The 27,247-nt window shown below is 41.6% G+C and overlaps 1 protein-coding gene across 1 annotated transcript in view; it reads right to left on the bottom strand.

Annotated features, from left to right (window-relative positions):
• The window catches only part of SPINK8 (serine peptidase inhibitor Kazal type 8 (putative)), a 31,791-nt gene extending 4,749 nt beyond the window's left edge, over positions 1-27,042 (bottom strand). The window contains exons 1-5 of the mRNA XM_028844082.2: positions 26,919-27,042; positions 25,851-25,930; positions 13,103-13,152; positions 11,549-11,670; positions 4,540-4,582 (exon numbers count right to left, since the gene is read on the bottom strand). Coding sequence (XP_028699915.1) covers positions 4,540-4,582; positions 11,549-11,670; positions 13,103-13,152; positions 25,851-25,917 — 282 coding nt within the window. The 5' untranslated portion in view covers positions 25,918-25,930; positions 26,919-27,042. The remainder of the gene's footprint in view (positions 1-4,539; positions 4,583-11,548; positions 11,671-13,102; positions 13,153-25,850; positions 25,931-26,918) is intronic.
• Between the last annotated feature and the right edge of the window lie 205 nt (positions 27,043-27,247).

Consider the following 27,247-nt stretch of genomic DNA (forward strand, 5'->3'; position numbering starts at 1 on the left):
TGTTGAGAGGTGGAACCTTTAATTACTTATTATGTCTTGAGGGCTCTGCCCTCATGAATGGATTGATGCCATTATCACAGGAATGGGTTAGTTATTGTGGGAGCAGGTTTCTGATAAAATGATGAGTTTGGATCCCTTCTACTCTCTCTCTCACACACACATGTGCATGTGTGCACGAGTACATGCTTTCTGACCCTTCCGCCTTTTGCCATGGGACAACACAGCAGGAAGTCCCTCACAAGATGCTGGCATCTTGATAGTGGACTTCCCAGCCTCCAGCACCACAAGCAATAAGTTTCTATTGTTTATAAATTACCCAGTTTGAGGTGTTCTGTTATAGCAGCACAAAACAGATTAAGATATATATTTTTTCCCTTTTAACTTCTAAGGATTATATACACACATTACATGTACACACATATTCCTTGTCTTGTTTTTTGTTTGTTTTTTTGTTTTGAGATGGAGCCTTGCTCTGTCGCTCAGGCTGGAGTGCAGTGGTAAGATCTCAGTTCACTGCAGCCTCTGCCTCCCGAGTTCAAGCGATTCTCTTGCCTCAGCCTCCCCTGTAGCTGGGATTACAGGAGTGTGCCACCACACCTGGCTAATTTTTGTATTTTTAGTAGAGACGGGGTTTCACCATATTGGTCAGGCTGGTCTCGAACTCCTGACCTCATGATCTGCCCACCTCAGCCTCCCAAAGTGCTGGGATTACAGGCAAGAGCCACCGCACCTGGCCTGTTTCTTGATTTTTTTTTTTTTTTATGATGGAGCCTTGCTCTGTTGCCAAGGCTGGAGCACAGTGGTGCGATCTCGGCTCACTGCAACTTCTGCCTCCTGGGTTCAAGTGATCCTCCTGCCTCAGCCTCCCGAGTAACTGGGATGACAAGTGCCTGCCACCACGCCTGGCTAATTTTTGTATTTTTAGTAGAGATGGGTTTCACACTGTTGGCTAGGATGATCTCGAATTCCTGACCTCAGGTGATCTGCCCTCCTCAGCCTCCCAAAGTGCTGGGATTACAGGAGTGAGTCACCATGCCCGGCCTTCCTTGTCTGCTTGCATCCAGTGTTGTGTGAAATCTGATGCCAGTCTGTTTTTTTTTCTTTAGAGGGAATCTTTTCTCTAGAAGTTTTTATAATTTCTCTTTATCTTTGATATTTATAATTTTATTATAATGCATCCATGTGAAGGCATCTTTCCTCTTTGCCACTCTACTGAGCCCTTTCAAACTGAGGTCCTTCATAGTTTTATTTCTAGAATATTTACTATTATTTATTCAAATATTTATTCTGTTTTTATTTTCATTATCTTCTGGGACTCCTTACATAGATTTTGGCACAAGTAGCTTATTCTTCATATCTCTTTGCTTTCCATATCTCCGTATCATTTAGAAGGCAGTCTCTCTAGTATGTAACCTACCAGCCTTGGTGGTTTGGAGGAGGAGAAAGGAGGGGTAAATGCCAAGGATAACTGGCCAGTCCCCACCTCTTTTCATCAGTTCTTTGCCCCAGCGAGGCTTTGACACTGCCATGACATTATTCCTCAGAAATGGCCCTGCTCTCAGGGTTGTTGCTGCCATTTTCTATAGTGAAGGGTCAATAATTAACACTCCCGGGCGCCTGTAGTCCCAGCTACTCGGGAGGCTGAGACAGGAGAATGGCGTGAACCAGGGAGGCGGAGCTTGCAGTGAGCCGAGATCGCGCCACTGCACTCCAGCCTGGGCGATGAGCAAGACTCCATCTCAAACAAAAACAAAAACAAAAACAAAAACAAAAAAACACTCCCAGGCTGCATGAACCAAGGCAAGGGTAGCACCCAATCCTGCAGGTGCTGGATAGGCAGCACCCTATCCTCCAGGCCTCCTTTGTATTGATACCTCTGGTCACCCTCCCTCAAGGGGGCCATCCTCCTCCACCAAGCATGGGTCAGTTCAAGACAGCTTTGCATCTCCCAAAGAGTGTCTCAGGTTTCCCTTCCCCTTCCCCTCTTTTTCCTTTCCTTTCCCTTCTCTTTCCCCTTCCTTCCTTCCGTCCTTCCTTCCTTCCTTCCATTTTCCTTCCTTCCTTCCTTCATTTTCCTTCCTTCCTTCTTTTCCTCTCTTCCTTCTTTTTTCCACTTCCTCTTCCTCCATCTCCTTCCTCCATTTTCATATCTTCTTTTCTGCTTTCTCTTCCTACTCTTTCTCTCCCTCTCCATCCCCCTACTCCCCACCTCTTCTGGAATTATTAGTTTCCTCAAACTCCAATTGATCCTCTAAGGACTGATTTAGGGGAAGGTGCCAATAGCTCATTGTAGTTCATCATTATGGTTGGCTCTTAATGCAATTATATATTCATATATATGGGTACATATCTTTATTAAGCCTACATCTCATTTGAGTTCATTCAAGTGTACATCTCATTTGAGTTTCATGATAACCCAGAGAGTTCTAGCTGAGTCATAGAGGTATTAACTGAAAAACTTGTGACTTTTTCTTCAATGCTCTTCCCCAGACATCACATTCTGTACTTGGGGTAACTGGGTTCACTACCTATACATAAGAATAACTAAAGCTGTCAGTGGTACTAGCTCTAGATCACTTAGTTTGTGCAATGAGTTCTGACTTCTGTCTGCATTCTTAATCTCTGCAAATCCTTGGCATCCGAGCTTTCTGAATTACTTTGTAAAAGCAATATTAATTATATGAACAATTTCATCAGAGCCTTGGTAGAGAGAGAGAATTGTGCTCTGCAGTAAAATTTTCAGGTGGTCTCCTATAGTTAACTTTTCATCCATGGCACAATTAATGTTTGCATTTGAAATAAATGAATAAAATGCATCTTTGTCTTAAATAGACGGTTGAGGTCCCAACATGATATAGGGATCTCCCCTAGAAGATTTAGGATTTTCTAGTCCAAATGTGATGAAAGGAAGCTCACTGTATTTGGATGCCACACAATTCTTTTCTAGATCATTCTGATTTAGGGAAAATTCTATCATTTTATACTGATGTGATATCTTGATATCTTCCTTACCAATCGCTCTTTCTTTTTTTTTTGAAATGGAGTCTCACTCTGTTGCCCAGGCTGGAGTGCAGTGGCCGGATCTCAGCTCACTGCAAGCTCCACCTCCCGGGTTTATGCCATTCTCCTGCCTCAGCCTCCGGAGTAGCTGGGACTACAGGCGCCCGCCACCTCGCCCGGCTAGTTTTTTGTATTTTTTAGTAGAGACGGGGTTTCACCGTGTTAGCCAGGATGGTCTCGATCTCCTGACCTTGTGATCCGCCCGTCTCGGCCTCCCAAAGTGCTGGGAATACAGGCTTGAGCCACCGTGCCCGGCCACCAATCGCTCTTTCTACATGTCACTAAAACTCTTCTCCCCTATTAAATACTAGTCTTTATTTTGGCGCATAAGTGATTCTTAGAACACTTTGAACACCATTCTATAGATATCCTTAAGTTTAAAACCACCTCTTTGATATTAAAAGTTTAAAATGGATATAAGACCAGAGAGTTATTTGACAAGAGTCATAGACTGAGGTATGGTCTGGGTATAAAAAGAGGGATTTAGCAGGATTTTAAATGAGTGAGCCCAGCTCAGCAAGAATCTGACAGAAGTAGAAATCATGTGAGATCTTTTCATAGTTACCCCAAATCATGAAAGTGTCTAAAAGTTCTTGTGATTTCTCTTTAGTGGAACTGGAGAACATTCAGGTAATGGACCATCACTAAGTGAGTAGTATGTGTGCTCATCTGTAAATCAGATGAGCCCTGTGAGTTTGTCATGGAGATGGTGTCAGAAGACCTTGTTGTAAAATTATTACTAAATTATATAATTGTCCTGTTTTACCTGCTTTACCTCCCACCCTCTTTATTTTCTCTTCTACATTGATTTCTCCCAGTCTTGTTGTCATGCCTCATAATGCAATAATGATCTCTATGTCTTTGGCTGAGTTCTTGCTTTGGAATATAACCCTGAAGTCAGGGACAGAATCTCTAGACCTGGGGCTCAGACAAGTCCTGGCCCATTCACTCTCAGAATAACTGTTCACATTTCAATTAGTGTCTTTCATTAATATCCTAGATATTGGACATGAGAGGGAAGAGCAAGGGTGAAATAGATGTTCCTTACAGCTGAATTATCAGGCTAAATTACATTTCTTCCTCCAGAAGGTATTATTTTTGGGTGGGGAGATTCAAATATGAAGTATGTATTAGAAGATGACAATGAAATAATTAGTTGTAATACGACATTTTGAGTATGTAAGGAAATGCCCAAACTTATTAGAGAGGAACTCTGAAGTATGTAGGAGTGAATGACATGATGTCTGAGACCTGTGTTAATATACTTCATCAAAGAAAAAAGAGAAATAAAAGAATAGAGGGAGGAAATGTGGCAAAACATTATAATTTATTGAATACACATGATAGGCTTATGGGATCTATTATTGTCTCTTATGTATGTTTGAAACTTTTCATAACAAAACATTTAAAACCCTCTAAAGCAGTGAGCTCTTATCTAGTTTACTTCTGAAAATAAAAAATACAAGTGTCTTTACTTACACATTGTCCATCGTACAATTTAGTTATGTTAAGCCCTTCAAATCTGAAAGAAATTATATTTTGAAATTACTTTTGCTGTATGGTATATCATAAATTGTGACTACATTTTACTTGATAATCTTTGGCTAAGTTTGGGAAATAAACATTCTGCTAATAATGAATTCTTAACAAATATTTAAAAATTCTACTATATGAATTATTATTTGTCAAAGAGATTGAATATGTAAAACATACTCAGCGTACAATAAAATACAGAAGTTCAAAATAGCCTTTGAAAATTCAAATAGAAATACAGAGGATTAGAAAAAGAATGTGTCTTAAAGTTAAAACATGCATTTGATGAAAGCTGAAACTTCGCCACCGACCTTACAGAAACACAAAGGATTATAAGAGAATACTATGAACAATTGTATGTCAACAGATTAGATATTCTGAATGAAATGAACAAATTCCTAGAAACACACAAATTATCAAAACTTACTCAATAAGAAATAAAAAAATCTCAACCAACCTATGACAAGTAAAGATACTGAATCAGTAATAAATGTCCCGACAAAGACCAGATGGCTTTACTACTGAATTCTACCGGTTTTTGTTTTTTGGGTTTTTTTGTTTTTGTTTTTTTTGAGAAGTAATTTTGCTCTTGTTGCCCAGGATGGAGTGCAGTGGCGTGATCTCGGCTCACTGCAACCTCCGCCTCCTGGGTTCAAGCTATTCTCCTGCCTCAGCCTCCCAAGTAGCTGGGATTACAGGCATGTGCTACCAGGCCCAGCTAATTTTTTGTGTTTTTAGTAGAGACTGGGTTTCATCATGTTGGCCAGGCTGGTCTGGAACTCCTGACCTCAGGTGATCCACCCGCTTCAGCCTCCCAGAATGCAGGGATTACAGGCATGAGCCACTGCACCTGGCCTACCAAATATTTTTAAAAGATTTAATACCAATCTTTCTTAAACTCTTCCAAATAATAAAAGAGGAGGGAACACTGGGAGCATTACCTCCTCATAGAGGCCAGCATTACCATGTTATCAAAGACAGGCAAAGACATCACATAAAAGAAAACTATAGACCAATATCCTTTATGAATATAGATGCAAAGATTCTCAGAAAAATACCAACAAATGGAATCCAACCACATATCAAAAGGATTATATACCATGACAGAATGGGCTTTGTCCCAAGAATTTAGAGCGGTTCAAAAAAAAAAAAAAAAATCAGCCAATTTAATAATATCACATTAATAGAATGACAGAAAAATATCCCATGATAATATCAATTGATTCAGAATATACACACATAATATTCAACAAAATCCAACATCATTTCATAATAAAACACCCAGAAAACTAGGAATAGAAGAGAACTTCTTCAACACGATAAAGAACACTTATGAAAAACCCATAGCTAACATCATACTCAATGATGAAAGACTGAAAGACCTGTCTAAGATCAGGAACAAGACATGAATACCTGCTTTCACCACTGAGATTTAATATTGGACTGGAAATTCTAGGCAGAGCAATTAGGCAAGAAAAAGAAATAAAAGGCATCCAAATTGGAAAGGAAGAAGTAAAATGATCTCTATTCAAAGATGATATGATTCTATATGTAGAAAATCCCAAAGAACTAATATAAAAAATGACTAAAGCTAACAAATTCAGCAAGTTGCAGAGCACAAGATTAACACACAAAAATCAGTTGTATTTCTATAACTATAAATCAGCAATGAACAATTTGAAAATAAAATTAAGAAAACAATTCAGTTTACAACAGCATCCAAAAAGAAAATACTTAGTAATAATCCTGGAGGTGAAAGACTTGTACACTGAAAACCACAAAATGGAAACTGCTGAAAATAAATAAAGAAGGCCTAAATAAATGAATGATGTCCCATTCTCACTGATTGGAAGAATTAATTTAAGATGACAATACTTCCCAAAGCAATCTACAGATTTAATGCAATCCCTATCAAAATTCCAGTGGCGTTTATATTTTGTGGAAATAGAAAAGTCAATCTTGAAATTCATACAGAATTGCAAAGGGCCCTGAGTAGCCAAAATCATCTTGAAAAAGAAACAAAATTGGAAAACTCCGAATGTCCAGTTTCAAAAACTTACTACAACACTACAATAATCTTGCAGTCTCAGCTACTTGGGAGGCTGAGGCAGGAGGATTGTGTGGGCCCAGGAGCTCAAGACTGCAGCGAGCTATGATCATACCACTGCTCTCCAACTTGGGAGACACAATAAGACCCTGTCTCCAAAAGTAAATAAATAAATAAATATACAATAATCAGTGGTACTGGTACTGGTATTAGGCTATAAACACAGAACAAAAGAAAAGAATTAAGGATCCAAAAATAAACTCATATATCTATGGCCAGTTGATTTTCAACAAGGGTGCCAAGGCCATTCAATGGGGGGAAAGGATAGTTTCTTCAACAAATAAAGCTGGGACAACTGGATAACCACATGCAAAATAATAACATTAGACAGGACGGGCATGGTGGCTCACGCCTGTAATCCCAGCACTTTGGGAGGCCAAGTCGAGCAGATCACCTGACGTCAGGAATTGAGACCAGCCTGACCAACATGGTGAAACCCCATCTCTATTAAAAATACAAAAATTACCCAGGGTTGGTGGTGGGCACCTGTAATCCCAGCCACTGGGGATGCTGAGGCAGGAGAATTGCTTGAACCCAGGAGGCAGAGGTTGCAGTGAGCTGAGATTGTGCCACTTGCACTCCAGCCTGGGTGACAGAGCGAGACCCTGTCTCAAAAAGAAAAAAAAAAAAAAAAAGTTAGACCTCTATGTCACACCATTTATAAAATTTAATTCAAAAATGGATCAATGGGCTAAAACTACTAAACTCTTAGAAGAAAAATTATAAGAAAATCTTTATGCCTTTGTATTTTACAGTGGTTTCTTGGGTGTAATATCAAATGCAGGAGCAACAAAAGAAAAAATAGACAAATTGACTTCATAAAAATTAAAAACTTTGTGCATCAAAGAACATTATCATGAAAGTAAAAGGCAACCTATAGAATGGGGGGGAATATTTGAAAATCATAGTATTTAGTATTCAGAATATATAAAGAATTCTTAACAACTGAAAAATAAAAAGACAACACAATTTTTTTAAATGGGCAAAGGACTTGAGTAGATGTTTCTCCAAAAAAGATATATGGATAGCCAAAAAGTACATGAAAAGATGTCCAACCTCATTAGTCATTAGAGAAATGTAAATGAAAACCTGATGAGATACCATTTCATACCCACAAGGATGGACATAATAATATTTTTAAAAAGTAGTAGCAAGGATGTGAAGAAATTGGAACTCTCATATTTCCGGAAGAATGTAAAATGGTTAGCCCCTATGGAAAAGTTTGATGGTTCCTCAAAAAGTTAAACACACGATTACCATATGACTCAGCAAATTCCACCCCTAGGTGTATAACCAGAAGCCTGAAAACAGGTACTCAAATAAATACTTGTACACAAATGTCTGTAACAGCACTATTCACAATAGTTAAATGTGGAAACAACCCAAATTTCCATCAATGAATAAATAAAAAAAAAATTGTGGTATATACACATAATGGAAAACTATTCAGTAATACAAAAACAAATGAAGACATATGCCACAATGTGGATGAACCTCAAAATGATTATGTAAGTGAAAGAAGCCAGACACAAAGATCATATGTTGTATAATTCCAGTTATGTGAAATACACAGAATAGTAAATCCGTAAAAACAGAAAGTCTATTGCTAGTTGCCAGGGACTGTGGGGAGGAGGGAATGCGAAGTTAATTGCTTAATGGACATGAGGTTTTATTCTAGAGTGACAAAAATGTTTTGAAAGTAATAAAAGTGGCAGTTTTATAACATTGTAAATGTACTAAATGCTACCAATTTGTTCACTTTAAAATGGTTCATTTTATGTCATATGAATTTTACCTCAATCTTTAAAAATATGCATTTGCACCCATTTATAGTTATAAGAACTTTGATAAGTCGCTCCCCTCAGGTCTCAGTGTCTTCATTCAAAAGTGAGCCCTTTGGCATGGACAGTGAAAATGGAGAAGAACCTTTAAAAATTCTCTCCTCCACAAAAGCAACAAGAACACTGACAAAAAAGGTCAGAATCAAGTTTTCAAGAATTCTGGGAATTAAAAAACAAATCAAACCATGCAGCAATCCAAGGAACATCTATTCAAGAAAAATTGCTGCATCTCAGTAAGAATAGTGAGCTTCGTGGCATTTTATCTTGCTCTGAACCCATTTGCAGCATCCCCAGTTCCATGGTAGTAATGAAAAACAACCACCCACAATCATGGTGAAAACCAGCAGCCTGGTAGCACCTGGAGGGAGAAGACTGGTGTTGGAACGCCTGTAATCCCAGCTCTTCGGGAGGCCGAGGTGGGCAGATCACCTGAGGTCAGGAGTTTGAGACCAGCCTGGCCAACATGGTGAAACCCCATCTCTACAAAACACAAAAATTAGCTGGGCTTGTTGCTGTGCGCCTGTAATCCCACCTACTTGAGAAGCTGAGGCAGGAGAATCACTTGAACCCAGGAGGCAGAGGTTGCAGTGAGTTGAGACCATGGCATTGCACTCCAACATGGGCAACAAGAGTGAAACTAAGTCTCAAAAAAAAAAAAAAAGAAAAAAGAAAAAAAAGCATTTATTTATTTATTTATTTATTTGAGACAGAGTCTTGCTCTGTCTCCCAGGCTGGAGTGCAGTGGTGTGATCGCGGCTCACTGCAAGCTCCACCTCCCGGGTTCATGCCGTTCTCCTGCCTCAGCCTCCTGAATAGCTGGGACTACAGGCGCCCGCCACCATGCCCGCCTAATTTTTTGTATTTTTAGTAGAGAGGGGGTTTCACCATGTTAGCCAGGATGGTCTCAATCTCCTGACCTCGTGATCTGCCTGTCTCGAAAGAATTTTACTCCGTTGCCCAGGCTAGAGTGCAGTGGCATGAGCATGGCTCACTGCAGCCTTGAACTCCTGGGCTCAAGCAATCATCCTGCCTCAGACTTCCAAGTAGCTAGGACTATAGGCATGTGCCACCATGCCTGGCTAAGTTTTTAATTTTTTTGTAGAGACAGGATCTCGTTATGTTGCTCATGTCTCAAATCCCTAGGCTCAAGCAATTCTTTTGCCTTGGCTTCCCAAAGTGTTGGGATTACAGGCTTGAGCCACCCCTCTAGGCAAAAATATTTTTAAAGATTTTTGTAATTAAGTTGGTATTGATCCAAATTAGATTGGTATAAATTAAAATTTAACTTGTAATCTCCAGTGCAACTGCTAAGAGAATAATTTCTTTCTTTTCTTTTCTTTTTTTTTTAGACAGAGACTTGCTTTATCTCCCAGGCTGGAGTGCAGTGGTGCAATCTCAGCTCACTGCAACCTCCACCTCCTGGGTTCAAGGGATTCTTCTGCCTCATCCTCCTGAGTAGCTGGGATTACAGGCATGCACCACCACACTTGGCTAATTTTTGTATTTTTAGTAGAGACGGGGTTTCGTCATGTTGGCCAGGCTGGTCTCGAACTCCTGACCTCAGGTGATCCTCCCACCTCGGCCTCCCAAAGTGCTGGGATTACAGGCATGAGCCACCGCAGCCAGCCAGAATAATTTCTTTTTTTTTTTTTTTTTTTTTTTTTGAGACGGAGTCTCGCTCTGTCACCCAAGCTGGAGTGCAGTGGCCGGATCTCAGCTCACTGCAAGCTCCACCTCCTGGGTTCACGCCATTCTCCTGCCTCAGCCTCCCGAGTAGCTGGGACTACAGGCGTCCGCCACCTCGCCCGGCTAGTTTTTTGTATTTTTTTAGTAGAGACGGGGTTTCACCATGTTAGCCAGGGTGGTCTCGATCTCCTGACCTTGTGATCCGCCCGTCTCGACCTCCCAAAGTGCTGGGATTACAGGCTTGAGCCACCGCGCCCGGCCCAGAATAATTTCTAAGATACACTGAAAGGGAGCTCTTTGGAGGCCATCTCTCAGATGTCTCCTGGTTCCAGCATCGTTTGACCCTGTGATGCTGCGCATTCCCCAGCTGATGCTTTCTGATGGTCAGGTGTTGGTGTCTGTGCCAGTGATTGAGGCTGACACCAAAGTTGTTTACCTTACAACTCTTTTATGGGTTCTAGCGTAAGCTTTAGTGTTTATTCAGCCAAGAATACAAGAAAGTCCGATCCTGCCCAGCCAAATATCTCTCATCCTGATCAAGAAGATTCTTATTCCTTCTCTGGAGGAGAAGCTAAGAAGAGGAAGGAGAGAGAGAACTAACTGTGATCTACTCTTGTGTTTTTACTTTTCTCTCTTAAGATACTGCACTCAACCTGTAAGCCATAGTTAGACAAGGGTGTAGCTTTTCTCCTTAAAGGAGAAAGCAGATGTCAGAGAATCCTCCTCCTATCTCTATAGGAGTTTCCTTAATGCAAACCCCTCCTCCTTGCTATTCCCCTTGGGCTCAACAATTGGGCATTTCACTTGTGTGTTACTCAAAGCTACTAACATGTGATAGGTGCAGAGGCAAAACCACATACTAAGTTGAAAGCTAAAGAAAGTTGTTTTGGAAAATAATATCCATTTTAGGACCAATAAACTCTTAGCTGGGAAGATTCTTCACCCAGCTTCCTCTTTCTCTTCTTTTTGTTCTTTGTTTCTGTTCTTTGGCCTGAGGGGGCATGAGGATGACCTTCATGTAAGGTCACATGATCTAAATGCTGTGGCTGCTTGTTTCTGAGTGCCTCCACCTGAGGCTTGAACAGGTCACACACAGTGCCCTCACCTTGTGGATTTCTGTTTCTGCATTGTCTGAATAGGATCACATGTACCTTTTGAGGTCACAGAGAGGGATGGAAGAAAGGGAGGAACAAATACTGGAGGAATGTCTGGAGAGAAGATCTCATTGGATGATGTAGGAAGTGGGCTGAGGTCATCACCCTCTTTTGACCACCCTTAGCCTCTTGATTTGAAAGAAAGGGAGAACAAAATTAGGACTTACAGAATTTTGGAGCAGAGATGGCACTCACTACTGTAGGTAACCTTGTCACTGCCACAAATAGGTTCACTGGGCTTGATGTAGGACAAAAACCAGCAGTTATTTATATTCTTGAGGCATTCAACCTGAAGGTGAGACACACACAACTGCTTCAGACACTTTCATCCAGGTCCTTTGGCCATTACGATGTGTAGCTTGGGAGGTGGATGGAATATGAGCACCAGACCAGGAGTTCAGAGAACAGAATTCAGAAGCCTCAGTGTTAGACCCCAACAGTTACCACCCACAATATGTATATAATTGTAAAATAATATAAAATCTGTGTACTCTCCAGTCTCCCATAAATTCTTTATTAAGAAAAAAATACCGGCCTGGCGCGGTGGCTCAAGCCTGTAATCCTGGCACTTTGGGAGGCCGAGAAGGGCGGATCATGAGGTCAGGAGATCGAGACCATCCTGGCTAACATGGTGAAACCCCGTCCCTACTAAAAAATACAAAAAAAACTAGCCGGGCGCGGTGGCGGGCGCCTGTAGTCCCAGCTACTTGGGAGGCTGAGGCAGGAGAATGGCGTAAACCCGGGAAGCGGAGCTTGCAGTGAGCTGAGATCTGGCCACTGCACTCCAGCCTGGGTGACAGAGCAAGACTCCGTCTCAAAAAAAAAAAAAAAAAAGATAAAAATACCTGCCCTCTGTAACATAACAATCATATTTTTGTACCAACCACAAAATATGGTTGTTAGGTTACAGAGAACAAAATTAGGGAAATGTCTTTCCAGGTTAAAATTTCTAATGAATGGCCAGGCATGGTGGCTCATGCCTGTAATCCCAGCACTTTGGGAGGCCAAGGTGGGCAGACCATGAGGTCAGGAGTTTGAGACCAGCCTGGCCAACATGGTGAAACCCCATCTCTACTAAAAATACAAAAATTAGCCGGGCATGGTGGCAGGCACCTGTAGTCCAAGCTACTCGGGAGGCTGAGGCAGAAGAATCGCTTGAACCTGAGAAGCGGAGGTTGCAGTGAGCTGAGATCGTGCCACTGCACTCCAGCCTGGGCAACAGAGTGAGACTCCGTCTCAGGGAAAAAAAAAAAAAAAAATCTGATGAACATTACCATATGTGGTGTCTCAGATGGCAGGGGCTCAAACTTGTCACAGCAGGTTGAAGGCACCGAAGGAAGGAGATGGAGAAAATACCACATAGGGCCTTGGTATGAGGGAGGCAGGGGGTATGCCTGGCATATCACAGTGGAAGGAGTGTCCACTGCAGCATAGGACCTACCTGAATTTGTGTCACGACATCCTCATCCATTTATTGGTGCAAAATACTTGCTTTCTACCCCACAGGTGAGTTATGTAAACTGATGGGGAGAACCCTTGAGAAGAGGGCTCAGGAACACATAAAATGTGCTACACATACTTGGTGACTCAGCTTTTATTGTTCTGTTATTCCCATGCATGCCCCTTCCACTGCCCACCTCCCAGAAGAAAGAGCTGGGGCTTTTGGGGAAACTGGCTCTCTCCCCATTCCTGTTCTTGGGAACCAAGGAAGCAGTACTCACTTTTGTTTCTCCTAGCTGACCTCTTTCAGAGGCCATAGGAAGGGGGAAGTCTGGAAGACAAAAGCACGTACAGAAAAGTTGCTTCTCTGTCTTCTGCCGTCAGGGAAAAAGGTAAGACGAGGGGAACCCTAGTTGGCACACAGGAAGCATCAAACCCCATTAGAAGAGACTGGGATCCTCTTTGATGCAAGCTGCCCTCTAAAGGAGTGAAGAATCAGGAAAATCTGCCTTTACCTTCTTGTAAAATGGAGAGTTTAATTCTAGCCCTTCCATTTCATAAGTAACAACTTCTATAATCCTTGTCAGTTATTTTTAGTAAACATGCTCTAAGTTACAAATTACCATGAATTCATTATATTGAGATGCCCTAAAAGATGCTGCATTTCATTAAGGTTTACATATTCAATCCAAAGCAATCTTTGCAATTACATAGTATATAAAATTTTATATAAGTATATATTATAATCATATGATATAATAGTATATAATATGTATGATATGTTATCAACTCTCATATATATAAGCTTTCTGGAGTATAATTCACATATCATAGAACTTTACCAGATTAAAAAAAAATGTTTTGATCAGCCTGGCCAACATGGTGAAACCCTGTCTCTACTAAAAAGACAAAAATTAGCCAGGCGTGGTGGTGCATGCCTGTAGTCCCAGCTACTTGGGATGCTGAGGCAGGAGAATGGCTTGAACCCAGGAGGTGGAGGTTGCAGTGAGCCAAGATTGCGCCATTACACTCCAGCCTGGGTGAAACAGCAAGACTTCGTCTAAAAAAGAAAAATGTTTTGAGACAGAGTCTTGCTCTGTCACCCAGGCTGGAGTGCATTGACAGGATATCAGCTCACTGAAGCCTTAACTACCTGGACTCAAGTAATCCCCCTACCTTAGCCTCCCAAGTGACTGGGACTACAGGCATGCACCACCATGCCCGACCCATTTTCTTGATTTTTTTTGGTGGAGCTGAGGTCTCACTATGTTGTACAGGCTGGTCTTGAACTGCTGGGCTTAAGCAATTCTCCCACTCAGCCTCCTAAAGTGCTGGGATTACAAATGTGAGCCACCGTGCCCAGCCGAATTTACTGGTGTTTACCATCATATAGAGAATTTTTTTTTTCTTTTTAAATGATTCACCAAAAGTGTACAGTTCGATGGTTCTTAGTATATTCACAGTTATGCCACCATCACCCCAAAAATAAAACCTGTAACCATTAGCAGTGGTTTATCATGCCCCTCTCCCAACAATTTCCCCTCCTGCCCCACCCTCGCCCCTGAAGAACAATAATCCACTTTCTTTTTTTTGATGTTGGACAGAATCTCACTCTGTCACCTAAGCTGGAATGCAGTGGCACGATCTCGGCTCACTGCAACCTCCGCCTCCCGGGTTTAAGTGCTTATTCTGTCTCAGCCTTCAAAGTAGCTGGGATTACAGGTGCATGCCACCACACCTGGCTAATTTTTGTATTTTTAGTAGAGATGGGGTTTCACTGTGTTGGCCAGGCTGGTCTCGAACTCCTGACCTCAGGTGATCTGCCCACCTCAGCCTCTCAAAGTTCTGGGGTTACAGATGTGAGCCACCAAGCCCAGCCTCTATTTTCAGTTTCTATAGATTTGCTTCTCTGGACATTTCATGTAAGTGGAGTCATGCAAGGAAGTATGTGGTTTTTTGTGTCTGTGTTTTAATGTTTTAACTATATTGTAGCTTGTTTCAGTACTTCATTCCTTTTTATAGCTAAATAATATTCAATTTATGTATATTCCACATTTATCCATTAATCAGTTAATGGACATTTGAGTTGCTTTCACTTTTTTGCTGTTATGAATAAAGCTGCTATGAATATTTATGCACACATTTTGGTGTGGGCATGTGTTTTTACTTCCCTTGAGTATATACAAAGTGTGGAATTGCCAGTCATATTTAAACCTTTTAAGGAGTTGCCAGGCTATTTTCCAAAGCAGCTGCATTTTACATTCCCACCAGCAATGCACGATGGCTTCAATTTCTTCACATCCTTGCTAGCACTTGTTACTATCTCTCTTTTTGCTTATAGCCATCCTAGTAGGTGTGAAGTGGTATCTCTGTTGTTTTTGTTTGTTTGGTTGGTTTGGTTTTGTTTTTTAAAACAGAGTCTCGTTCTGTCACACAGGTTGGAGTGCAGTGGCGTGATCTCTGCTTACTGCAACCTCCACCTCCCAGGTTCAAGCAATTTTCGTGCCTCAGCCACCTGAGTAGCTGGGATTACAGGTGTGCACTACCACGCCTAGCTAATTTTTGTATTTTCAGTACCTCAGGTGATCTGCCTGCCTCAGCCTCCTGAAGTGCTGGGATTACAGGCGTGAGCCACCACTCCTGGCCATATTGGTATCTTTATTGGTATTGTTTGAATCACAAAAGTTTTTTAAAGTCCAATTGATCTTTTTGTTTTTGTTGTTCCTTTCTGCCTTTGGTGCCATCATTAAGAAGGCTTTGCCTAATTCAAGGTCACAAAATTCACTCATATTGTTTTCTTCTAATAGTTTTATAATTTTAGCTCTTACATTTAGTTCTGTGATCCATGTTAGGGCATTATAATTTGTGTCCATGGTGTGAGGAAAAGGTCCAAATTTATTCTTTTGTATATAGATATCCAGTTGTCCTAGCAGCATTTGTTTAAAAAGATTATAGGCCGGGTGCGGTGGCTCAAGCCTGTAATCCCAGCACTTTGGGAGGCCGAGACGGGCGGATCACGAGGTCAGGAGATCGAGACCATCCTGGCTAACACGGTGAAACCCCGTCTCTACCAAAAAATACAAAAAAAAAAAAAAACTAGCCGGGCGAGGTGGCGGGCGCCTGTAGTCCCAGCTACTCGGGAGGCTGAGGCAGGAGAATGGCGTAAACTCGGGAGGCGGAGCTTGCAGTGAGCTGAGATCCGGCCACTGCACTCCAGCCCAGGCGACAGAGCGAGACTCCGTCTCAAAAAAAAAAAAAAAAAAAAAAAAGATTATTGTCCACTGAATTGTCTTAAGACCTTGTTAAAATCAATTCACTCCAAATGTAAGGTGTTTTCCCCCTGGATTCTTATATTTTATTGATCTGTATTTCTTTTTCTTTTTCATAAAACGTATGACTCAAACATTGACCTGTATTTCTATTCTCATGCTAGTACCAAACTGTCTTGATGTCTGTAACTTTGTAGTAAGCTTTGAAATTGAAAAGTGTGAGTACTTCAACTTTGTTTTTTTTTTTTTTTTTTTTTTTTTGAGACGGAGTCTCGCTCTGTCACCCAGGCTGGAGTGCAGTGGCCGGATCTCAGCTCACTGCAAGCTCCGCCTCCCGGGTTCACGCCATTCTCCTGCCTCAGCCTCCCGAGTAGCTGGGACTACAGGCGCCTACCACCTCGCCCGGCTAAGTTTTTGTATTTTTAGTAGAGACGGGGTTTCACTGTGTTACCCACGATGGTCTCGATCTCCTGACCTCGTGATCCGCCCGTCTCGGCCTCCCAAAGTGCTGGGATTACAGGCTTGAGCCACCGCGCCCAGCTGTTTTTTTTTCAAGATTGTTTTGTCTATTGTTAGTCTTTTGCTTTTCCATATGAATTTTAGGATCAGCTTTTCCATTTCTGTGAAAAAGCCAGCTGGGACTGTGATAGGATTTGCATGGAATCTGTAGATTGATTTCTAGAGTATTGACATCTTAACAATGTTAAGTCTTCCAATCCATGAAGATGGGATATTTTTATGTTGGTTTAGGTCTTCTTGAATTTCTTTCATCAATGTTTTATAGTTTTCAGGTACAAGTCTTTCACCTCCTTTGGTAAATTATCCTTAGGTATTTTATTATTTTTGATGCTACTGTAAGTGAAATTGGTTTCTTAATTTCATTTTCAGGATGTTCATTAGTAGTGTGTAGAAATACAAATGATTTTTGTATATTGCTCTTGTATTCTGCAAACTTGCTATTAACCCTAACAGTTTTTAGAGTATTCTTTAGGACTTTCTATTCACAGAATTATGTCATCTACAAATAGAGATCATTTTACTTCTTCCAATCCTATCTGGATAACTTTTATTCATTTTATCTTGCCTAATTACCCTGTCTAGAACCTCCAGTACAATGTTAAATAGTAGTGGTGAGAGCAATGTTGCTCCTACTCACCTCCTTTGTGCTGTTATTGTCAAATATATTACATTTCTATATAGAGAACATACAGAAACACATTCAAAGAAATATTTCTATATAGTAGAAAAAGTACTTTACTTTACTAAAAGGATTTCAATCCTTTTAGATTTATTGAGGCTTGTTTTATGATCTAGGATATAGCCTATACTGGAGAACATTGCATGTGCACCTGAGCAGTATGTGTATTCTGATGTTGTCAGATGGTGTAGTCTGTAGATGTCTGTTAGATCTAGTTGTTTAATAGTGTTGTTCTAGTCTTCTATTTCCTTATTGGTCTTCTGTCTAGCTATTTTAGCCATTATTATTTTTATTTTTTATTTTTTGAGATGGAGTTTCACTCTTGTTGCCCAGGCTGGAGTGCAATGGTGCAATCTCAGCTCACCACAACCTCTGCCTCCTGGGTTCAAGTGATTCTCTTGCCTCAGCCTCTCAAGTAGCTAGCATTACAGGCATGTGCCACCATGCCTGGCTGATTTTTGTATTTTTATTAGAGACAGGATTTCTCCATGTTGGTCAGGCTGGTCTCGAACTCCTGACCTCAGGTGATCTGTCTGCCTCGGCCTCCCAAAGTGTTGGGATTACAGGTGTAAGCCACCACACCTGGCCTATGTTTTAGCCATTATTAAAAGTGTGAGGTGATGTCTCCAACTATTATTGTTGTATTATCAATTTCTCCCTTCAATTCTTAGTTTGCTTCATATATTTGGGGCTTTATTTTTAGGTACATATATGTTCATAATTGTTTTATCTTCCTGATAGACTGACCCTTTATCATAGAATGTCTCTCTTCATTTGTAGTAACATTTTTGTTTTGAAGTCTATTTTGTCTGATATTAGTATAACCATTCCAGTTGTTTATGGTTGCAGTTTGCATGATGTATTTTTCTCATCATTTTACTTTCAGCTTATTTGTGTTTTTGAATCTAAGGAGTATCTCCATAGAAAGCATATAGTTGGATGTTGGTTTTTTTTCTGTTCAGTCTGACAGTTTCTGCCTTTCGATTGGATTGTGTAATTCATTCACATTTAACATTTTTATTGGTATAGTTGAATTGACTTATACCTGCCATTTTACTTTTTGTTTTGTATATGTCTCCTTTTTTCTCAAGTCCTCCTTCACTGGTTTATGTTGCATAAGTAAGTATTTTTTAATGTAATGTTGTAATTTTTTTTTTTTTTTTTGAGACAGCTGCTCACTCTGTTGCCCAGGCTGGAGTGCACTGACACATTCTTGGTTCACTGCAACTTCCACCTCCCTAGTTCAAGAGAGTCTCCTGCCTCAGCCTCCCCAGTAGCTGGGACTACAGGTCTGCACCACCATGCCTAATTTTGTATTTTCAGTAGAGATGGGGTTTCTCCATGTTGGTCAGGTTGGTCTCAAACTCCCGACCTCAGGTGATCTGCCCACCTTGGCCTCCCAAAGTGCTGGGATTACAGGTGTGAACCGCCAGGCTCGGACATCCTTCCTTTTTTTTTTTTTTTTTTTTTAGATGCCGTCTCACTCTGTTGCCCAGACTGGAGTACAGTGGCACAACCTTGGCTCACTGCAACCTCCACCTGCCAGGTTCAAGCGATTCTCCTGCCTCAGCCTTCTGAGTACCTAGGACTACAGGCACATGCTGCCACGCTCTGCTAATTTTTTGTATTTTTATTAGAGATGGGGTTTCACGATGCTGGCCAGGATGGTCTCAAACTCCTGACCTCGTGATCCACCCGCCTTGGCCTCCCAGAGTGCTGGGATTACAGGCATGAGCCACCATGCCTGACCCATCCTTTCTTATATTAACCTTCTTATTCGCCATTTTTTGTTCTCTTCATTTGTTCCTATAGATTTAAGTTACCATCTGGTGTCATTTCTTTGCATCAATCCTGCTTTGTTCCCACTCATCTCTTTTGTGCTTTTATTGTCAAATACATTACATTTCTATATGCTGTAGGCAGATATAATTGCATACATATGGTCTAAAAGTTTTTAGTAATTTATCTTTTTTTTTTTTTTTTTTGAGACGGAGTCTCGCTCTGTCGCCCAGGCTGGAGTGCAGTGGCGCGATCTCGGCTCACTGCAAGCTCCGCCTCCTGGGTTTACGCCATTCTCCTGCCTCAGCCTCCTGAGTAGCTGGGACTACAGGCGCCCGCCACCGCGCCCAGCTAATTTTTTGTATTTTTAGTAGAGACGGGGTTTCACCGTGGTCTCGATCTCCTGACCTTGTGATCTGCCCGCCTCGGCCTCCCAAAGTGCTGGGATTACAGGCGTGAGCCACCGCGCCCGGCCTAGTAATTTATCTTTTAAAAGATGGTATCTTACTATGTTGCCCAAGCTGGCCTCAAACTCCTGGGCTCAAACAATCCTCCCATCTTGGCTTCCCAAAGTATTAGGATTATAGACACGAGACACTATGCTGGCCCACATATATGATTTTATACAATAATTTTTTTTTTTTTTTTTTTTGAGACTGCATCTTGCTCTATCACCCAGGCTAGAGTGCAATGGCATGATCTCGGCTCACTGCAACCTCCACCTCCCGTGTTGAAGTGATTCTCATGCCTCAGCCTTCCAAGTAGCTAGGATTACAGGCACCCTCCATCATGCCCTACTAATTATACAATGATTTTAAACTCAGTTAAAATAAGAAAGGAGAAGAAATGTGCATTTATCCTTTTATAATTACTTATCTTTACCTTGCTGTGTATTGTTTATGTGGATTTGAATTTTTGTCTGCCTCTTGCTTTCAGCCTGAAGAACTTCCTTTGGTATTTTTAGTAAGGTAATTCTGCTAGAAAAAAGTTCTCTCAGTTCTTGTTTATCTGGGAATGTCTTAATTCCACCTTTTTTTTTTTTTTGGAAATGTCACTTTGCTGCATATAAGATTCTTGGATGATAGCTTTCTTCCTTTTAGCACTTTGAATATGTTATACCACTGCCTTCTGACCTTCATTTTTTTTTTTTTTTTTTTTTTTTGAGACAGAGTTTTGCTCTTGTTGCCCAGGCTGGAGTACAATGGCATAATATCGGCTCACTGCAACCTCCGCCTCCTGGGTTCAAGCGATTCTCCTGCCTCAGCCTCCTGAATACTTGGGATTACAGGCATGCACCACCATGCCCGGCTAATTTTGTATTTTTAGTAGAGATGGCATTTCTCCATGTTGGTCAGGCTGGTCTCAAACTCCCAACCTGAGGTGATCCGCCCAACCCAGCCTCCCAAAGTGCTGGGATTATAGGTGTGAGCCACTGCGCCCGGCTTATGGTTCCTAATGTGAAATCAGTTGTTAATCCTACTGAAAAATCACTTGCAAAGAAGTTTTGCTTCTTTTGCTGCTTTCAAGATTTTCTCTTGGTCTTTGTCTTCAGGTAGTTTGATAATGATGTGTCTACATATGAATGTTTTTGTGTTTGTCCTACCAGAAGTTCATTGAACTTCTTGGATGCACAGATTAAGGTTTTTCATCAGAATTTGGAATTTTTCAGCCATTATCTCTTCAAGTATTTTCATTCTCTTCTTTTTCTCTTTTTCTCCTCTGCTTCTTTCATTATGTGTATGTTCATATTCTTAATGGTGTCCCGCATTTCTAAGAGACTGCTCTTTTTTTCAGTATTTTTTTCTCTCTGTTCTTAAAATACCATAATCTCGGCCGGGTGCGGTGGCTCAAGCCTGTAATCCCAGCGCTTTGGGAGGCCGAGACGGGCGGATCACGAGGCCAGGAGATCGAGAGACGATCCCGGCTAACACGGTGAAACCCCGTCTCTACTAAAAAATACAAAAAAAAAACTAGCCGGGCGAGGTGGCGGGCGCCTGTAGTCCCAGCTACTCGGGAGGCTGAGGCAGGAGAACGGCGTAAACCCGGGAGGCGGAGCTTGCAGTGAGCTGAGATCCGGCCACTGCACTCCAGCCTGGGTGACAGAGCAAGACTCCGTCTCAAAAAAAAAAAAAAAAAAAAAAAAAGATACCATAATCTCAGTTGTTTTGTCTTCAAGTTTACTGATTCTTTCTTCTGCTAGAAGAACAATCTACTGTTGTGCTTTCTAGTGAATGTTTTTATTTATTATAGTTTTCAACCCCAGAGTTTCCATTCTTTTTAAAAATTGAATTTGTCTCTCCTTATTGATAAGACATCATCATTTTATCTTCCTTCACTTCTGGAAGCATGAGTTCCTTCAGTTTTTGTAAATATTTATATTAGTTCCTTTGATGGTTTTGTCTGGACCCTCTCACAGGTAGTCTCTGTTGCTTGCCTTTTTCCTCCTTTGTATGGATTTCATGCTTTTTTTTTTCTTGTCTCATAATTTTTTATGAAAACTAGATATTCAGATAGTGTATTATAGCAACTCTGGATACTGACTTCTCTCCATTATCAGGATTTGTTGTTGTTTGCTTGTAATTTGTTTAATGACGTTGCTGGAATGTTTTAGTGAAATCTATTTCCCCTGCAGTGTGAAGCCTCTGATGTCACCCTTTTCTTTTCTTTTCTTTCTTTCTTTATTTTTTAGACAGAGTCTCACTCTGTTGCCCAGGCTGGAGTGCAGTGGTGTGATCTTGGCTCACTGCAACTGCTGCCTCCCAGGTTCAACCGATTCTCCTGCCTCATCCTCCCAAGTAGCTTGGATTGCAGGCATGAGCCACCTTGCCTGGCTAATTTTTGCATTTTTAGTAGAGACAGGGTTTTACCATGTTGACCAGGCTGGTCACAAACTCCTGACCTCAGGTGATCTGCCTGCCTCAGCCTCCCAAAATGTTGAGATTAGAGGTGTGAGCCACTGTGCCCGGCCTGATGTCACTCTTCAGAGGATACAGCTTTGGCCATGTGCCCAGTCATCTTGGGGTGACAGTGGTTTTAGCAGGGCTAAGTTTGACTATCTCTTTCTCTGATTTCTCTGTTAAGATGTTGCCTCTATTGGTATCACACCAGATGTTACATTCTGCTAATTGCTACATGATTGCTCTATTGCTTTCAACAATTCTCTGAGGCATAAATTCTTCCACAGTCTGATCCAATTAAATTTGGATCCCTCTACACGATCGTTCTGAGACCAGCCTCTGAGGTTTGCCCTGACCCCTCTACCCCCAGGGGGGGCTCTTTTTAGCAGTCTTTTTCCTGATTCTTTCTGGTAGACTAGTTGATCTATGGCTTAGCTTATTGTTTTCATGGAGCCACCTGCCTTCTCTTAATTGCTGCCCATCAAAATCTCTCTTGTTTTTGAGAGTGCCTGCTATGGTTTGAATGTGTCTCCCAAAGTTCACGTATTAGAAACATAATCCCCAACACAACAGTGTTGAGAGATGAAGTCTTTGGGAAGCAATTAGGTCATGAGGGCTCTGCCCTCATGAATGGATTAATGATGTTATTGCAAGAATGGTTCCTGATAAACAGATGAATTCATTCCTCTTGTGTGTGTGCACACATGTGCGTGTTCTCTTGCCCCTCCACCTTCTGTCATGCATGACACATCAAGAAGGACTTGCAAGATGTGGGCTCCTCAACTTTGGACTTTTCACGTTCCAGAACTGTAAGAAATAAACCTCTGTTCTTTATCAATTACTCAGTCTTAGGTATTCTGTTATAGCAGGACAAAATGGACCAAAACAGTGTCCTTAGGCTTAAACTTCACCACACAAATATGGTCAGAAAGTGTTTTTCTTTATTTGGTTGGTTGATTTTCAGAAATCTCTGGAGATCTCTATTCTTATGACCTGCCTTTCTCCCTGGGCAAAATATCTGTGTCATTGCTCTGGACAGTAGCCTGCTTATTTCAGAGCAATAACCTGCTTTACAAGCAGAACACTGTGTAATAATGGTAAGAATGCTGTTCTTGTGATAGCCTCGAATCTTCTCAGTTTGTTTCTTCCAGCATGGAACCTCCCACCTACAAGCTAAGTGATATGATTTGTGTGTGTCCCCAGCCAAATCTCATCTCAAATTGTAATCCCCACCTGTGTCACCTGTTAAGGGAGGGGCCTAGTGGGAGGTGTTTGAATCACAGGGGTGGTTCCCCCCATGCTGTTTTTGTGATAGTGAGTGAGTTCTCGCGAGAGCTGAGAGTTTTAAAGTATGGCACTTCCTTGCTCTCTCACTCTCTAAGTCTCCTGCCTCACCATAGTAAGATGTGCCTTGCTTCCCCTTTGCCTTCCAGCATGATTGTAAGTTTCCTGAGCCCTCCCCAACCATACTGAACTGTGAGTCAATTAAACCTCTTTTGTTTATAAGTTACCCAGTCTCAGGTAGTATCTTTATAGCAGTGTGAAAATGGACTAATACACTAAGCTAGGGTGAGGGCAATCATGGCCCCACTACTCTCAGTCTGCCTCACCTGGGATAGAGCCTCAGTCTCACAAGTAGCAGATGGGTGGGAAAAGACAGGACTCTGCCTCTTGGACTCATTCTCCTGGAATTTAGCCTCAGCAACACAGAGGTATGGGGGAATGAAAAATGTTGATGACGTGTCCTTCCCAGGGAGATATACCATTGTCCCCTGTAAGCTTAGGGAGAGAAGAAAAACTCATCTTGGCCGTATCCGTCCAGAGTAGATCTTCCATCACATTGCGCTGGGAAGGGGAGGGGAAAGATAGGCAGTGGCTTAAGTTCTACACATTCTCACTGTTCCTACCTTTTGAGACACTTATCAAAATGTGTGGCCGGGTTGGGTGTAGTGGCTCATGCCTGTAATCCCAGCACTTTAGGAGGCCGAGGCAGGCGGATCACCTTAGGTCAGGAGTTCAAGACCAGCCTGACCAACATGGTGAAACCCTGTCTACTAAAATACAAAAATTAGCCAGGCATGATGGTGGGTGCCTGTAATCCCAGCTACTCAGAAGGCTGAGATGGGAGAATCACTTGAACCTGGGAGACAGTGGTTGCAGTGAGCCAAAATGGCGCCACTGAACTCCAGCCCGGGCGGCTAAGGGAGACTACATCTCAAAAAAAAAAAAAAAGTGTGGCTGGGTGAGGTGACTCATGCCTTAATCTCAGCACTTTAGGAGGACAAGCCGATGGATCACTTGAGGTCAGATGTTCGAGACCACCCTGGCCAACATGGTCAAACCCCATCTCTACTAAAAATACAAAAAGTTTAGCCAGGCATGGTGGCACATGCCTATAGCTCCAGCCACTTTGGGGGCTGAGGTGGGAGACTTGCTTGAACCCAGGAGGTGGAGGTTGCAGTGAGCCGAGATCACACCACTGCACTCCAGCCTGGGTAAAAGCAAGACTCTGTCTCAAAAAAAAAAAAAAGGTGCGTTCATATTTGGAATGAACCATGATATCTATACACCTTCCACCACTGGTGTGTTCAGGTACCATTCCTGCCACGTAACCAGTGTCTAGCCCAGTTACTGGCATAAGGTCAATGCACAGTATGTATTTATTGGATGTGTAAATAAATGGGTGCTGGGAAACCCAGCATAGTAGTTAAGGGCCACATCACAAAGGCTTTTGTGTTCATTACAGCAGAAGTAAGATAAGATTTGCACTAAAAATGACAACTATTGTAGCAGTGGTACATGGGTGAGAGTAAGTCAAGTTAGAGGCAAAGGGAATGGTTAAGGAGAATATAAAAACATTTTCATGAAATGATGAGAACCTTCACTGAGGAAGTCACCGTTGTGGAAATGTGGAAAATGCACAAATTTACATGATATATGAAGTGTTCTATCAATGGAACTTAGTCACAGGTTATGGGCATACAGTGGAGAAATAGGTTTGAGGAAACAATATGAGGCCATACAACTATGAGAACAAGGAAAGGGTGATTTGCAAGAAAGATGGAGTGGTCCACCTTGGTTGAGTTATGATGTGTTCCCAACAGAGGATGAGACTCAGCCAGAAGTGAACACAGCGGGCTTGCAGGGAGGCCGATGCCAATGACTGATACGTTCAGTAGCAGTGGGGGTGAGGATTGAATGAAAGGTGAGGAAGTGTAGAAATATACCTAAATTTGTCAACAGATGATTAAATTGGAGAGGGAAGGGGAGGAGAGGGACCAGGCCTATTTGTTTTTTTACGTAAGATATGAGAGTTATGAAAAATAGTTTTCAGCCTGTTACAGAACTCTCCTAAGATGTGAGAGGCTTGAAAAAAATGTTTTAAGTGAGACACAGTACCAATGGAAAGTAAGAGATTGAAGACAAGTAGGAAAGAGTTGCAGAAACCGAATAGAAAAATGACATGTTGAGGCCTTCAGAGATTCCCTACACTTAACTATAAGCACAACTTTTGCTAAAACCCACCATTAACCAGAATAATATCTGAGTCTATTTCCACATAGCCTAATGAGGTTCTTTTTTTGATTTGAGATATGTAAATATACAAACTCTAGAAATGTACATTTCTGAGGTTTAAATACCTTAGGTAGTAACCTGGCATTTTGGAAAGTTCAATGTTCCTGGACTTCGATGGTTTGGATTCGACTCCTAGCTTTGATACTAACAACATTGTGTGAATCCTTTCTCTGGTTTTAATGTCTACTTTTGTAACATGATAAATTAGGATTAAATAAAACTGAACAGCACTTCCACTTCCATCTCTAATTTTCTCATGATTCTAGATTTACTGCAGAAAATGTGGGCAGAGCAAGGACACATAACTCACCAATTGCAAAGGCCATCCACATGGAGGTAGCTAGAACAAGGATGGCATCTGAGCAGGTCCCCTTCATGGTGACAGAAGAACTGTGGAAATATGCAACTTTTTATGTAGGACAAACATCTATGCGAAGTACAAGTTCTCACAGAGATCCCTCACTGACCAGGAAATGAAGTCTAAATACTTTGTCCTTTCCTCAGGTCATTTGGAATGAATTGTGTCTGATGCAACTCAATTGTTTAATTCATTTCCCTAAAATCATTGGACATTTGGAAAAAAAAAAGTTAAAAAAAGAATTTTAGAAGATGCCAGAAAAAGAGTTAGTAAAGAATACTTGCAAGGGAAAGAATAAACACCTAGAGTTTTTCAATAAAATATTTAAAAGTAGCTGGGTGTGCCAGGCGTGGTGACTCATGCCTGTAATCCCAGACCTTTGGGAGGTTGAGGTGGGTGGATCACGAGGTCAGGAGATCGAGACCATCCTGGCTAACACGGTGAAACCCTGTCTCTACTAAAAATACAAAAAGTTAGCTGGGTGTGGTGGCGGGCGACTGTAGTCCCAGCTACTCAGGAGGCTGAGGCAGAAGAATGGTGTGAACCCACAAGGCAGAGTTTGCAGTGAGCTGAGATTGCGCCACTGCACTCCAGCCTGGGTGACAGCGAGACTCCGTCTCAAAAAAAAAAAAAGTAGCTGGGCATGGTGGCTCATGCCTGAAATCCCAGCATTTTGTGAGGCCAAGGCAGGAGGATCACTTGAGCCCAGGAGTTCGAGACCGGCCTGGGCAACATAGTAGGACCCCATCTCTGAAGGGCAGTCACTCAACAACATGTGTAAGTCAACAGACAGTAAGAAACAGGAAGGGACAAAACACCAAAACCTCACTCCTATACTTGTAATCTTCCCTAGTGTTGTTACTTTGGTGTAGCTTCTATTCTCTTCATCCTACACATTTTCCAGGCAAACATTTTTCATTCTATATCTAGGTAATTTCTACCCAAGACCTCCCCTGAGAAAAAAACAAGTAATAAATAATACAACCCTTTAAAGTTTGCAAATTTAGAAGTCCACTTTACCTGCTGTGACTCCCACGGTTGCTCTGAGAAACTGGCTGAACAGGATGGTTTTTGTTGATAGTTTGTTCATAATGAACAAGGAAGAGAGGCAAAGCTTATTTGTCTTTTCAAGGTTCCAATGCCTGGCAGTAGAAGAGAGTGAGCTTTGAAATTAGGAAGTATAGATATGATTCAAATCTATTTCTTTCAACTCTAAATTCTATAATGCCTAAATCTTGTGAGTTCATATTTCAAATTTCTGAGGGTGGTATGTACTGTCCAGTACTACGCCAAAATCTAGCTGTTCTTGCCAAAGCTGAACCCACCATTTTAGATAGATGTCATACACA

The sequence above is a fragment of the Macaca mulatta genome, chromosome 2 (genome assembly GCF_049350105.2).
Source record: "Macaca mulatta isolate MMU2019108-1 chromosome 2, T2T-MMU8v2.0, whole genome shotgun sequence".
In the NCBI taxonomy this organism is placed as follows: domain Eukaryota; kingdom Metazoa; phylum Chordata; class Mammalia; order Primates; family Cercopithecidae; genus Macaca; species Macaca mulatta.